We start from the raw sequence: 15871 nt of genomic DNA on the forward strand, positions 1-15871 counted from the left end.
ATAAATCTCTCAACAAAAAATAGGATCCAAATCTATCCCAGAAAGGTTACATATCTATCGAGCAACAGTGAAGGCTAGTCCAATTTACGGGGCAGCAATTTGGGGTACAATGTATCTAAGTCTTCTCCAGTGTATGGAGGATGATTTTTGTAAGAAACTGCTCTCACTCCCCTGTACTTGTGCAAACTACTCTGCCCATATGGAATTGGATGTACCTTTTCTTGAGGATGCAATTAGATTAGCCCCTTTATTATTATGGCTCTCTATATGGAAAAGGGATTATGTACAATTAAACCAGGCGATCCCTAGTGACTGTTTAAAATTGGATCATGTTAATTACGATCCCCTGGCTAAAGTATGTGGAGAATACCTTGTCAGCTATGGGACTTTTAACTTTATTTAGTACTCCATTCTTATGTGATAGTTTCCCAAAAACGAAACTAAAAAAGGTGTTTCTAGCAAAAGCTGCAGGGGACAGATGGGGACAGAATAAATCTTCCTTTGTACAGAACCAGTATGTCTTGATGAAGTTTGGACTGAATTATATTTCTCTAATGTTTTGTTTCACGGCAAATACCCATTCTGTGAGCGATTTATTACCATGCCTTTGTAATGGGAGAGCAGATCAAACAATGTTACATATTTTAATCTTCTGCACATTTTATGGCTCTCGAAGGGAAACCTTTTTAGTCTCTATGTTGCGTAAATATAAATGTGTTCAATGTATAACTGCACTGCACTTTATTCAACAGTTGGCCGACCCACATGTGTGTGTTATGATCTCGCCTCCTTCCTATGAGCGGTGACTAGGCGTAGATGCTTATCCAGATGTTTTTAATAAATGTTTATTGTGGTATCTACTAGGAATTTGTAAATTTAGGAAATAATTTCTTTTAGGATGATGTATGTTTTAGGTGAATTTTAATGGATGTAATATTTTTTAAGTTTTGTTTGTACTTTTATGCATTGAATAATGGGAAATAGAACGTCAAATTGAAAATTGTATGGCTCAGTTTGAGATCTGATTAAGTGATTTTGCAGACCCTGAGTCAATACTGGGGGCCATTTCTGACTTCTGCTGTCAGACCCGGGACCAACTAGCTGTACCAAATCGTTTTAATCCACAGAAGCAAACTAAGTGGTTTGATAAGCTGTGTTCAAGAGCCCACAGAAACCTATTAAATAACATGAAAGCTATTCCAAGTGTTCCATTAGATATTAGACACTGTAGAGCGATTTATAAAGCAGCTCTTATGCATAGAAAAAATTAGATCAGCAAGGAGGCATGACAGCACCTGGTCAGTATTTCGAGAAAGTGTTACAAAGGGAAAGCCCTCGGTGAGGGAACAAGTTGTTCCTGGCCAACCTTATAGTAGGCAATGAGGGTAATATAACCTTTGGGATCGTAAAGGTCCTGAAGAATGCCTGAGTGACCTATAATTTCGGGCACATTAAAGTAGGCAGAATCATGTCGACATATGGGCAGTAAGGAGGGGTGTAGGAAATCTTTACTCTTTTCTTACCACCACCATCCTTCTTGCTTTTAATGCTGGCCGCAGGGTCCAGGAATAAACTTACGCAATGGGATACCTCCAAGCTAGTTTTAATCCTCACTGCACGTTTTTCTTTTGGTGATCCCGATATATTTTTTGATTGATTATCTAAGTATATATGTTTATGTTTTGTCTTGTCCTCCCCACCCTATTGCTCCACCCCAGGCATTGGTTGCACAGGGGTGTATTGAAGTAGCCCGATGATGAAGCATGTCACAATTTTGTGAGTGAGGGTAGTATTTTTCACACCCAGGACGGGCCACCACGACACTTCTCTTCACTAATCTCTACTCCTCCTTGTGTGTAGGGGTATTGGCCTCTCACCCCTTCTCTTTGTGTGATACAGCACCTGGTCAGTGCCTGTTCCAGAAATGATGTTACGGAATTCAAGAAGATAGCTATGCTCTATTCTTTTCTATCTCTCCTAAAATCAGTATTGAGGTAACCATTCCTGAGGATAAATGGGTTGTGCATTTTAAAAAGCTTTATGATTCTAATCAACAAGTAGTTAGCAAAGGGAGTCTATCCAGCTCAGAAGACTTTATAATTTCCTTTGAGGAAGTTATCTCTGCGATAAATAGATCTCAAAATCACAAAGCACAGGGGACAGATGGAGTCCTCGTTGATCTTTTTAAGGGCAATTTGGTTTTGTGTGCTCCTGTTTTGGTGAGCTTGCTTAGGAGTACGACCAAGGAGGCTCTTCCTATATCCTGGTCACAGGTGACAATTGTCCCTATCTTTAAAAAGGGGAACAGGTGTCATGCAAATTGCTATTGTCCTATATCATTGTTAGACCCGACTGACAAGATTTTGGATAGAATTTTGCTAGACCACTTGGCGACTTGGGCGACTAGAAATCCAGATCCTGTTGCCAGTACACAATGGTTTTAGACATGTGTTAGTGACAGTAGATCAGTGCCTGAATCTCCATCTGGTCCTTAGCTGGACGTGACGACTGGGGAGGGTTGTCTCTTCCTGGCGTTCATGGATCTAAGCACAGCATTTGACAATGTCCTGAGGGGAACCTGTGGTCCATGCTATTGACTAAAAGGGCCAATTCCTAAATCATTCATCTCCATTCCCAACGTTATTCCGATGTGGAAGGTAGGATTAGGTTTGGGCCACATGGGAATATACCACTTTTGTTAAGATTAGAAAGGGGGTTAGGCAAGGTTGAGTGCTGGTCCCTTTTCATTTCAGTTTCCATAATATCTATGAGTTGGAACATTATTTGATGTCTTTGGATATTGATTCCCCTAGAATAGGGACCCACCTTATACCAGTTTTAATGTACACAGAAACTGTGCACTTATGGCTTAAAGAGAGGACTCCAGAAATTATTATATTGCTTTGTGGGTTTCATATCTGACTTAAGGCTGACAACAAATAAAACTAAATCATACGCCATGATATGTGGGAAACTGCGCAGCAGAGTTTTAACATTTCATATTGGCGAGACTGCTCTGAAAATTGTTCCCACCTTTACATATGTAGAAATCTCATTTGATTCTTGGAGTACATGGGTACACCTCAAAAGTGTAAGGCTTACCCAGCTGGAGCTGACTATTGTGTCCTTTTTAGGTCTCGCCTGCCAATGCGCTTGCGCATTGAGCTGGCGAGACATATAGGGGCCTATTGAGAGCTTAACCAAAGGGGCGATTTGATGCAGTGCACGTGGACACAAGCACGCGCATTTCCCCCTCATCAAAGCCCTCCCACAGGCTTCGCGAGCGTGCGCAGTGCGCGCTGGCCTCACTTCTCCTCCCCCCTAATTGCTTTTTTTCACGGCCGCCAGGCCCGTGAGCTACATCAAAGGGTTCGGCTCCCCGCCCCCTGCTTCACGGACGCTTCTCAGGCCACCAGCCTGCCCAATACTTGTTTCTTTTATTCTCGTTGCTTTGTAATCCTCACTCCTTTCTCCCACCCCAACATGTTATTCTCGTTGCTTTGTAATCCTCACTCCTTTCACCCACCCCAACATGTTATTTAAAGGGATCCAAGTTGCAACAACGCTTTTACTAGCTCCAGAAATATTTTGTTGTCCAACAGGGTGTGCTTGTTAATTTCGTGCTTGGTATCCATTCCAACTATTTAGATTTCAGCTTTGGCAAATTAACACTCCCTACCTCGGCTTACCCTAGTGATGAAGGAAGTTGCGTTGCACATGTGCCCAAATTTACAACTGTACACAAGTCTTGTCGGTGCTTTGCCAAATCAGTGACTGTTGAAAGCTCAGAACGTGTTCCTGGCAGGAGTCTGCAGTATTCTTGGAAAGGCATTCATATCCCTGCATAAGTTATGAACGGAGCTATAACCGTATCTGATTTCGCTCTTTACCTGTCTGGCTCTTTTGTTTTGGAATGGAAGCAATTACTGTTTCTGAACACTGCCTTACCTCCTACTGGAGTTTATAAGTTGGCTGAAGGAAAGTGTCTAAACATCTGTGAGTTTTGAAATTAATTAAATAAATGTTTGAATTGTTCTCTTGTTTCCCTTGTTTTTCTGCCCTTCTACCCTCTGTTAGACTCGCTTTTTGTGCCCTTCTGCCCTCTGTTAGACTCGTTTTTTCCCCTTGCAACCCCAGCATCACTCAGCGCAACCCCAGCATCACTCAGCGCAAACCCAGCATCAATTAGCGCAAACCCTGCATCACTCAGCGCAACCCCTGCATCACTCAGCGCAACCCCTGCATCACTCAGCGCAACCCCGGCATCACTCAGCGCAACCCCTGCATCACTCAGCGCAACCCCTGCATCACTCAGCGCAACCCCTGCATCACTCAGCGCAACCCCTGCATCACTCGGCGCAACCCCAGCATCACTCGGCGCAACCCCAGCATCACTCGGCGCAACCCCAGCATCAATCAGCACCACCACATTATCAATCAGCACCACCACAGCACCACTCAGCACCACCACAGCACCACTCTGTACCACCACATTATCACTCTGCAACACCACAGCACCACTCAGCACAAGCCCAGAACCACTCAACACCCCCCAGAACCACCACAACAACACCACTGCATCACTCATAACCACCACAGCTTCACTCAAAACCACCACAGCACCACTCAGCACCACCACAGCATCACTCAGGACCACCACAGCACCACGCACAACCACCACAAATTCAATCAACACCACCCAGCACCACCACAGCACCACTCACCACCACCACATTATCACTCAGAACCACCACTGTATCACTCAGCACCACCACAGCACCACCAAGCACCACACAGCATCAGTCAGCACCACCACAGCACAACTCAGAACCACCACAAAACTACTCAGCACCACCACAGCAAAACTCAGCACTCCACCCTCCAAATCCACCCTACAAATCCACCCTCCAACACCAACAACACCCTCCACCCTCCAAATCCACCATCAAACAACAGACTCAAAAAACAAAACCACAATCAAACTCCACCCTCCAAATACAAGTCCACCAAGTTATTTGCAAAATTTTGACCAATTACCTTTATACATTACAATAACTTTTATTTAAAAATTAATTCATACATTTCATTAGAAGCCATTGTTATTTGTAATATCAATACATATAAGTCACATACAAACAACACATATTGTATTACAATTGCAAAAGGTGTCACATTTAAAAAGTAAAACTATTGGCATTGTAAAATACAAAACTATTCCAATATTTTCACTATTAAAAACATAAATAAAAATGAATATCATTTACAATACCAAAACATCAAACTTTCCTAATGCGAGACCTATTGCATTGCAAATGCTTGTTTAAATTTGGCTCTAAGCTAGGGTTCCTGCCGTTGGATGCTGCACTCAGCATTTATAGATCTAGACCCATTGCAATAGCCTCCTATGGTGTCGATATATGGGGGTACTCCGACCATACAGCTCAACCAAACAGTGAAAATACATTTCTGCGTAGATTACTGTCACTTCCCTGTAGTACCCATTCCTCAATTGTGCATATCTGATTACATCACAGTTGCACCTTTGATTCACTGGCTAAGAATTTGGTCTCTACCGTGAATCAACTTGTCAAAGCAGACAGTATGGCCCTCGAAGGGGCTTTGCGTATTCAATGGCTAAGGTACATATCGGAGCAGATGAGAGGGCTAGTCCACTCCGACTTGTACACTAACCCCAAACCTACACGGCCTATTGATATCAGGATGTTTATTGTTTAAGCATCTGTTTTGGGCCAGGTTTCAAGAGGGCAGGGAGGGTGTAGAAACTTCTAAACCCACAGTGAGAATTACCATCACCCTTAGTCCATGCCCACAGGGCACCCCTATCTGTCTCTTGTCAATAACTTTCACCACTGCTTTTTGGCAACCACATTCAGATTGAATCTTATTCATTGGTTACTAGCCTTTCGAAAAGCTTTCTGAAACCTGTGGATTCAAGGCCAAGTACATGCGACAACTTTTCTGACCAGGACACTTTGCATTTTACTCTTTTTTGTGAACATTATGTATTGGGACATAATACATTCCTCCGTTATTGAGCCCATGTCATTTTGCCCAGGCGAGGCCAGCATTATTATACTTGCAGATGCTTTCCTTGCCTATGGTATGCCTTGGAGTTGCTAGCTTCTTCTCAAGTGCTTTAAGCATTAGGAGAAAGATGCTTTTTGTTTAGTTGAAATTGCACCCTATTTGATGAAATGTAAATGCACTTTATCTGCTGAATTTTATATGTGGCATAGTCATAGTATTTTGTTTTTAATGGCTCATATCTTTATTTTATCTTCTGTGAATATGGTTTTAGGAAAATGTATATGCATGTGTGTGTGTGTGTGTGTGTGCGTATGTGTAATATTTATATTTTCAGGGTACAGATGTGGAGTTAAGAGGAGTAAAGCTATACTTCGCTCTGCACACTTACCTTTCAGTATTTTATCCATGATATTAGTGTGCCATGCTATTCTTGTACTCAGTATTCGAGAGTACAATCAACCCAAACCCACTCACCCAACTCAGTTTACTGATACAATATCATGGTAAACAATACTGTTGACAAATATTTTGTGTAAAAAATATTTTACCACAGTATCATCCTCCTATACTTATAATTGTAAGTACAAATATATTGGCAACAAAATATTGTTGACACTAGTATTGTAATAGAAAAATATCCATATTTTAATATGAATAAAGCTTAAAATATTAAATAATAAATAGTTTAATATGTACATTTAATATAATGTAAATTAAATAAATTCCGCTAACATTTAATAACATATATAAATATATAATTATATTAACACTCAAAAACACTTGTTTGTGTTTATATATATATATATAGTGTAACATAATTAAAACATATTTATATCTATATATATATAGAGATTTATTTTCTCATAGTGATAATTTAAAATATTAGAGAATAATTTCATGTAACATTTATTTTATTTATTTATTTATTTTATTTTTTAAACTTATAAGGCGCGACAGCTACCCAAAAAGGGTTTCCCGGCGCCGAGACAAAACATAAAGATGGCAGGGGATTACTTGTTACTCAGGATATTAATCGAATAACCAGGTCTTGACGTGCTTTCTGAACCTAGCATTATTTTCCTCCTTTCGAATATAGAGGGGGAGTACGTTCCAGAGGGATGGGCCTAGATGGGCAAAGGATCTGCCACCCATTCTGGCCAGTTTAAATCTGGGTACGCAGAAGTTGGCGGCTGATTGCGATCGAAGGTTTCGCTTGGGAGCATAAGGATGAGCCAAAGCTAAAAGGTATTTGGGTGCGATTCCTGCTCTGATTCTGAACATATAGTTCAGGGCTTTGAAGCGGATTCTATTTTCAACCCTGAGCCAATGGAGCTCACGACGGTAGTTCGAGACTCCGGAATTTTTGGGGATTCTGCACAGTAATCGAACAGCTGCGTTTTGGACAAGCTGCAGCCGACTGACTACCGCTTTGTTGGAACCAAAGTTCAGAATATTACCGTAGTCAAGCCGAGATGTTATGAGGGCATTGACTACGTTTTTTTGAGTGGCGGAGACCAGCATCCAAAGGATTTTCCTCAACCATTTGGTGATGGTGAGGCACAGGCCGACAACTTTGCTGGCCTGTTGCTTCATGGAGAGAGAACTATCCATGATGACTCCCAGATTTCGTACTTGAGTAACTGGGGCGGGAAAACTTCCCATCTGGTTGGGCCAGTGTGAGGGATTCCAAAGGTCTCGTTGTTTCCCTAGTAGAAGAATCTCTGTTTTTTCTCCATTAAGCTTTAATTGATTTCTTGTCATCCAATTAAGGATGTTCTGAAGCCCTAATTTGAGAAGGGATGGAGACAGTGGACTAGATTCAGACAGGGAGAAAATAATTTGGGAATCGTCGGCGTAGGTCATGAGGGAGAGACCAGATCTCTCCGCTAGGTCAGCCAGGGGTCTGAGGTAAAGATTAAAAAACAGGGGACTCAAAATGGACCCCTGTGGCACTCCGTGAGGGGCTTCAAAGGTGTCGGAACAGGCCAAGGAGGATGTTATTTGGAAAGTCCGCTGAGCCAAGAAGGACCGAATCCATTCGAGCGCTTTCCCACGGACACCGTTCCTGTGTAACACCTTGATGAGTGTTTCGTGAGAAATGGTGTCAAAGGCCGCGCTCAGGTCTAAAAGTACGAGGGCAACCGTTTGACCATTATCAAGGAGGTTCCGGAGATGTTCCGTAACTCCTAGAATGGTGGATTCTGTCGAGAAACATTAAATATATATATTAATAATGGCTTTATATATATGTAGAATATTACCAATATTATGAAAACTGTGTAGTCAAAGAATATTAGATATATAATATTTCCACTCTGATTTACGCAAAAGTAGTGAAAGTGTTGGACGTCGGTGGAGTTACATTTACTATACTCACTCCAATCAAAGCAACAGTTGGGAAAGCATTGGACTTCTGAGCGATGACATTTACCATTCCTACTCCAGTCTAAACAACAGTAGGGAAAGATTTGGACTTTAAAGGGGTTACATTTACTATTCCCATCCCACTTTGAGCAACTGCAGGGAAGGCATTGGATTTCAGAGGGGTTACATTTACTGTTCCCACTCTAGTCTGTGCAACAACAGGTAAAGCAATGGAATTTGGGTGAATTTGATGTGCCCGCTCCAAAGAGCTCACCAGTAAGGATAGTGTTATACTGATTTAATTATACCATTTTTACTTCAGCCTAAACCAGAGGAGAAAAAGTACTTCAATTCAAACACATTGTATATATAAGTACCACCATGAACGTGGAAAAATGTTAAAATCAATAAGGAAATTACTAATTATTGTAAACAAATATATGTAATAAAAAAACTAAAAACAATTCCTCAATTTACATAATTAATATTCAGCGAAATAATGAATTATCAATTAATAAATAATTTGTTTTCAATTACTAATTACAAAACGTTCCCTCTCTATACTCCTACCAACCAAGCTGCAAACGCCTAAAATAAAAATAAAAAAATATTTATTTTATAATGTAAATATTTAAAATCAATAAAAAATTCATTAACAATTAATAATTAACCCCATAAAACCTAGCAGTCCCCAACTGAAATATAATTAAAATAAAGAAGTATTCCTTAATTTACATATTTAAAATGCAATAGAACAATTCATTTACAAATAATAAATAACAGGTAATTATTATGAAATTAACTTTATGACCACTACCCCTACAAACCTAGCTTCCTGCATCTAAAATGTAGGTAAAATAAATGAGTATTCGATTTGTTACACAATTAAAAATCAATTAAATAATGAATCACAATTTAAGAATCAATTGTTAACTTCCCAACCTACATCCTTACAAACCTAATACCCCTCAACTAAATTGTAAGTATAATAAATTATTTCGATAAATTACATAATTTATAATCAATTAAATAAATATTTAATAATTAACTGTTAACTAATTATTACTTAATTAGCTTTACACCCTTTACCCTCGACAAGCCTAACAGCCCACAAATAACATGCAACGAAAATAAATCAGTATTACCTATTATACAGTATACATATGATTCATATATCTAAATAACATTAATAAAGTAATTCCTGACCTAATTGACTTCCCATCCTATTCCCTGATAACCCCAACTACCTGGTATGACACTATAATTTACTATTAAAAATTAATGAATGAATTAAGAATTAATTAATTAATTCTAAATCACTTAAAAGTAAAACCTACAATAAAAAAATTATAACATAAATGTAAAAAGTGGTAGCCCATACAATTAATATACCAACTAAAACACATTCAAATAATTAAAACATGATATTTTAACCACTTGAAAATGATATTGAAAACATCAATATTAATAAAAACAATATTGCCTACATCAAAAAACAATATTCTTGTCAACGATATTTGTGCATCATGATATTTGCGTGTCACAATATTTAATTACCAATATTTCTGTCTCCTGGTATTTTTAAATCAATATATTATCCAAACACCTTCCAACTCTGTCCCTATCCATGTCGCTGCAACATGTATACCTACAAACATCTCCATCACTCTTTCCTTTCATTCCAAGATTGATGCCAATATCATTATTGCCTAATTGCACTTGGGTGAAAGAGGCTACAGAGAACTGGCCTGACACCAAGTTCTTTGACGACTCCGAGACTGTGGATTCTAAACTGTGGTGGTTGAGAATTGGATGCCAGTTTCAATAAATCAAGCAGTGTCATACAGTTGCCAATGTTGAGGTAAAAAAGTGGGGAAGTAATTTATAACTCTTCATACTTCTTCTCTCCTTTCTAAGGAAAAGCAGAATCCAGCAACAGAATTTAACATGATAAACCTATTGAACAGCACCCTGAATATATTCTTTGCGGGAATCGAAACTGTTGCCTCTACCCTGACATATGGGTGCCTGATTCTTCTGAAATACCCAGAAGTGAAAGGTAATTTTATGTAGGTTTTGTATTTTCGTCCTTTTCCCAATCTGTGCTGGCTTTGCTGTAATTCTGAGGGACTCTGCCAAATGCTTAATTTAGAGTTATGAAAGAGCAGGCCCACATTTTCGGAATATTGCAGTGAAGTTTGTATTAGTAAAGAATTGCACATGTATGCATGCCCAATTATCTGTGAATTCAATTTGGTGTTTTGACCATTTACAGTTATATGTGAGTCAAGTTGACAGTTAACAGTCATGAGTACTGGAAGCCCACATTTTTTTTGGGTCATTGTACATTTGTGACTGTCATATGTGGGCAGCAAATGAGCAGCCCGGGTGCTCCCTACCTTTTTCTACTCTTTGTTTCTATTCAGACATAGCACATGAAACATACTGATGGTAAGGGTGGAGTGAGTTCTTCTCATCTTGCACAGATCATTATGCCATTACACTGCCACGTGATTTAATTGTCCCTTTAAATATGATAAATAATGAAAGATGAGTTCTAGCATGAGGTTGGTCAGACCGTCAGTTTTGTTATTAATTGTAAAAGTGGCTCCTAGATGTACTACTGCTAAGAGCTGTAATGTGTATCCCGTATCAACTAGAATCCCTAGACTCTCTGAACTCTTGCGGGCTCCCTTAAGCACTAGCTATGACCTTGACACTTGCCGGCGTGGATGTAGTTCACACCAAGTCCACCTGACACGCCATGCTGCATAAGCATTGGCCAGTTGTCTTAGCCTCTTGGCGAGTATATTTGAAACAAACTGGGCTGGAGAATAAACAGCAGCAGAAGTTCAAGAGATTCAGAGAGCGCTTTGATTGAAACCCTAATGCAGCTACACAGGGCCACGGCTGGCCTACCAGCCAAGCAGGCGGGAGCCTGAATGGGGAGCCCACCTAAAAGCCCAAGACCTGAGATTTTTACAGCCCTCATAGCTGTAATATCTGCCGGGCTCCAACAGATCTCAGCAGCACCCCAAGATCTTGGGAATATCTCAGCACACCCAGCAACCTGAGTGGCCAAGGAGCTTAGAGGCATGAGAAGAACAAAGATGACCCTTAAGGAGGAGTATGTAAATGGGAAGAGGTGAAGCAGCTGCCGGGCCGAGTACCAAGAGCAGTTCATCAGCAGGCAGAGCGGAGTTATGCGTCAGAAGAGGTGGGTGACAGGAGCTGACAGCTACAAACTGAAAGTGGTAAGAAGCAAGTGGCATAGGAGCAAGTAGCTGCCCTTGTGCAACTGCACAGAACTGCAACTTTTCTGCTCCCATCCCCCGGGTTCTCTGTGTTTCTGTATTTCCTTGCCATGTTTGCTTACTTGCCTTTTTTCACTGACTTTACCAACTTTTTGCCCATATTACCTTGAAGGTTTGTTTCTGAAAATCAACAGAGGTACTCAGTGGCTTTGCTCCTCATTAGACATTGCATCAGTTGAATGCATCAACCATCGGCTTAATCTTTATCTTTCTTCTGCTGCACTCCTGCACATAGCTGTGCTCATGAAATATAAAATGAAATCTGGCAGGATAGGAACACTTGTATACTCAACATCGAAAGAGAGGGAGACAAAAGTATGAGGTAAGTCCAACTAAATGAAAGCCTAACTTGCAGCATGAGGATCCTAGACAGAAGCAGCCAGAAAGGTGCCCCTATTTCGATGATCTTTATTTCTACATGAAGCCTGCAAACCTGGACCCCAACACAACCTCTGCCCTGGAGGATCCAAGGACTATCCACACAGCTCAAATGACAAAACTGAACTCGAACAAACCTGCCTCCTAGATGGTTTTACGACCCAACAAAGTCAACCGTTCGAACTGGGGTGAATTCAGAGAACTACTATCTACTCCTTAGCAATGCTTGAGTAAAATGAATCACAAAACACAAATTCTTCAACCTGAGCAACGCTAATAAATCATAATGTCCATATCAAAAACACTCCTTCTCAACTTTGTAGTTTCTGTCTCCTCTTTATTTTTTCAATTTCATAAATTTCAGTTGTATAGTCTTATCATTTGGTCCAATCACAGGGTACAAGTCTTCAGAAGAATTTCTTCTATATTAACAAAGATCAAAACAAGTTTGCCAACACGTGTTTCGTCTGGCACTTCGGCCAATGACTTCATCAGGGCAATCCAACTAATATTCAAGAGCTGATATCAATAAGTAAAACACAGTTCCATAGGATCATAGCACTAAATATATTCTTAAACCTCTAAAAGGCGCACTTCTATTTCATTGCGTATTAATGATCAAGTCGGTCGGATGGCTCAAAGGTATTTCTCGAGCTCAAACCGGCAACAGAGCGATGTACCCCTCATCTGGCACTAGTATTATCCATTCATTTTGTGGGGGGCAAAGATACGGTTTGTCAAATAGGCCTCCTTTAGGGCCAAGTGGACCATCCAGTCTCACTCTTATAAGAAGTCCCTTATCGAATGGACCCTTTTCATTTTTAAATGTATGTTTATTACCCAGTAGTTGAAATCATTGAGATTTGATACCAACCTGTAACCTCCTCCTTTCTTATCCTCCAAGAATATGTTGCTGTAGAAGCCCCTGAATGTGGGGTGGTAAGACATATGGCTTCCTTGTGCAGCAGTTCTTTGAGTATGTATAATGGGTGTTTCTTTTTAGAAAAAATAAAGTTGTGTGGGTAAAACCTTCTGCTGTGGTGTGCCATAGAATTCTATTCTGAATCTCTGCATGGTATCTAAAACCCAAGGATCTTGAGTGCTTTCACCCAAATGTTTATTAAGTGCCTCATTCTACCTCTCAAATCACTTTGGTTAAAGGAAAAATCGTTCCCTGTAAAGTTATTTCCTGATCTGGAAATCGCCTCTGTAGTTTACCCTGGAGTATCTACCATGTCCTTCTATTACACTGGTGTAAAAGAATATGTTTCCTCTGGGGCTTTCTTGCCGACTTCCTCTCCTCTGATCCCCATGTCTTCTTTGGGAACTTTAGAAGTGTGTTTGGCCAGGTGAATGCCCCCTCCTTCTTCTGGCCATGCCAAAAGGGCAGGCTGAAATATTTTCTATGAGGACGATTGCACGTCACCAAGCATTGAGTAAATACATAAAAATTTCCCAGATCTTTTTATGAAATAATCTCCAAATAGGAGCCTATCTGCTATCGGTGGTGCCTCAACTGAAGACAGGTTCACTAATCTGCAGTCTATTCTCATGAATATTGATTTGTGCCTCTCAGTTGAAAAAGCGCATTTAGGGCATATTTATAAGCTCCTTGCGCTGCCAGAGCATCACTTTTTGTGATGCTTCACTGGCGCAAACTCCAAAATCATATTTATGAGGCCAGGCAAAGCCACTTTGCATGGCTTTGAAAGGCCTCAAAGATATGGAGTAAGGCAAGGTAGTACAAATAGCTGTGTTGTCTTAATCTGTGCTTGGAAGGTGTCGCATGGGTATTTCGGTATTGGGAATAGTCCAACCCGAACTGCCAGGTCAGGTCTTTCCTAGACCCAAAACAAGCATCCTAGGACCAGTTTCAGTGTATCACCCCTCGTCAGTTAGAATAGCTTGATTCCAGTGGCACAGCTAGCATGGGATCCACGTCTGGGCATGTCCTTCCCACTAATAGCAACTTATAGCAGCACAAAATGATGATCAACCAAATGGTGAACATTGTCAAGCATTCTACTCCAGTCACTGTTCTGGGTTAAATCCATTGCACTATTGCTCACCACGCCACACCAGTTTGGACCCAGACATATGCAATTCGCTCTTGACCCTGCTCCCCATGAGAACAGTCCAACGGAACTGTCAGGCCAGGTTCTCCTTGGACCCAAAACAAACCTCATAGGACCAATTTAGGGGTATTACCCACCATCAGCTAGGATAGCGTGATTCCAGTGGCACAGCGAGCAAGGGACCCAGGTCTGGGCATACTCTTCCCACTAACAGAGACTAATAGCAGCACAAAAAGATGATGGAAAGAATGCTGAATATTGTCAAGCATGCAACGTCAGTCAAAGATCTGGGTTAAATACATTGTTCTTTTGCTCACCATGCCACCCCAGTTTAGACCCAGCATTATGCAACTCAGTCTTGACCCTGCCCCACATGGGAACAGTCCAGCCCCAACTGCCAAGCCAAGTCCTCCCTTGACCAGAAACAAGCAACCTAGGACCATTTTCAGGGTATCATCCCTCTTCAGCCAGGATAGCTTGAATCCAGGGGTGTGGCAAGCACGGGATCCACTTCTGGGCATACCCATCACACACGGGTTAACAAATGCAAAAAGAACAATTGATCACAGCGGGGGTACCTACCTCCGAACAGACACAGCCGTGAGGGCAACGGCATCCAGGGTCTGTGAAAACATCAGTGCTCTGCTATTCTGCGCCCAGGTCCGCTACCGCGCCGTGAGGGCAACGGCCAGTGGACTCCAACACCCAGGTGCCCCGGCGTCGCACCTGTGACGTCATCAACAGCGCACGGTGGCGCTACAAAGCAGCGGAGCGTGCTGAGCTCCGTGGGGGTCACAGCGGGGGTACCTACCTCCGAACAGACACAGCCGTGAGGGCAACGGCATCCAGGGTCTGTGAAAACATCAGCGCTCTGCCATTCTGCGCCCAGGTCCGCTACCGCGCCGTGAGGGCAACGGCCAGCGGACTCCAACACCCAGGTGCCCCGGCGTCGCACCTGTGACGTCATCAACAGCGCACGGAGGCGCTACAAAGCAACAGAGCGTATCCCGCCACGCCGGGAGAAGCCCGGGACAAGGGCGGGTCAGTCTTTGTCAGTCGTTGGCAGGAGGAGGCAGGGCAGGGCCAGAGACTATGTTCCACGAAATGGGGAAACGCAAGCTGACTACGATTGGCGGAGAAGGTAAGAAGCCCAAAGTCCCCAGAAAATCAGAGACCATCATTTCATATTTGACATCCGCAGTAGGGGCCCTAAATGAAGAAATTGCTAACGCGGAAAAAGAACTGGGTCTCGACCAGCCAGCCACAGAGCCGAGGGACTTAATAGACTTAATAGATGCAGCAGTTCCCGAGTCCGCCCCACATATCCCACTGGAACCTAAAATAGTTGCTATAGCTCCTACCGCCTACTCCGTACCTAGGCCCATCACTCCACCGCACGACCTGGGTAGCGATATTGTACAACTTGATTCCCCTCTGAATATGCCACCCAAGACAAAAAATACACGAGACGAGGTACCCCGGAAGGACCACACTGACAGAGTGGATAACTTGTCACTTGAGGACCTTCAGGCCAATCTGGCCGATGTGGTGGAGGGCCTTTTTGAATCTCGGTTGGAACCATTATTGGCCAACATAGCTAAAGACATTGTGTCATGTATTCCTATAGGTCCTGAATCGATCCCCCTATTCCTGACCCTATTCTAGTTAAACAAACCAACAAGTTAACTAGCA

General features: G+C 41.8%; 1 protein-coding gene across 2 annotated transcripts in view; it reads left to right on the forward strand.

Annotated features, from left to right (window-relative positions):
* The window catches only part of LOC144783023 (cytochrome P450 2G1-like), a 278934-nt gene that overhangs the window by 205790 nt on the left and 57273 nt on the right, over nt 1-15871 (forward strand). For both annotated transcript variants that reach the window (XM_078662211.1, XM_078662212.1), the window contains exon 7: nt 10330-10471. In XM_078662211.1, the coding sequence (XP_078518337.1) occupies nt 10330-10471 (142 nt within the window). The remainder of the gene's footprint in view (nt 1-10329; nt 10472-15871) is intronic.

Source organism: Lissotriton helveticus, chromosome 9 (genome assembly GCF_964261635.1).
Source record: "Lissotriton helveticus chromosome 9, aLisHel1.1, whole genome shotgun sequence".
NCBI lineage: Eukaryota > Metazoa > Chordata > Amphibia > Caudata > Salamandridae > Lissotriton > Lissotriton helveticus.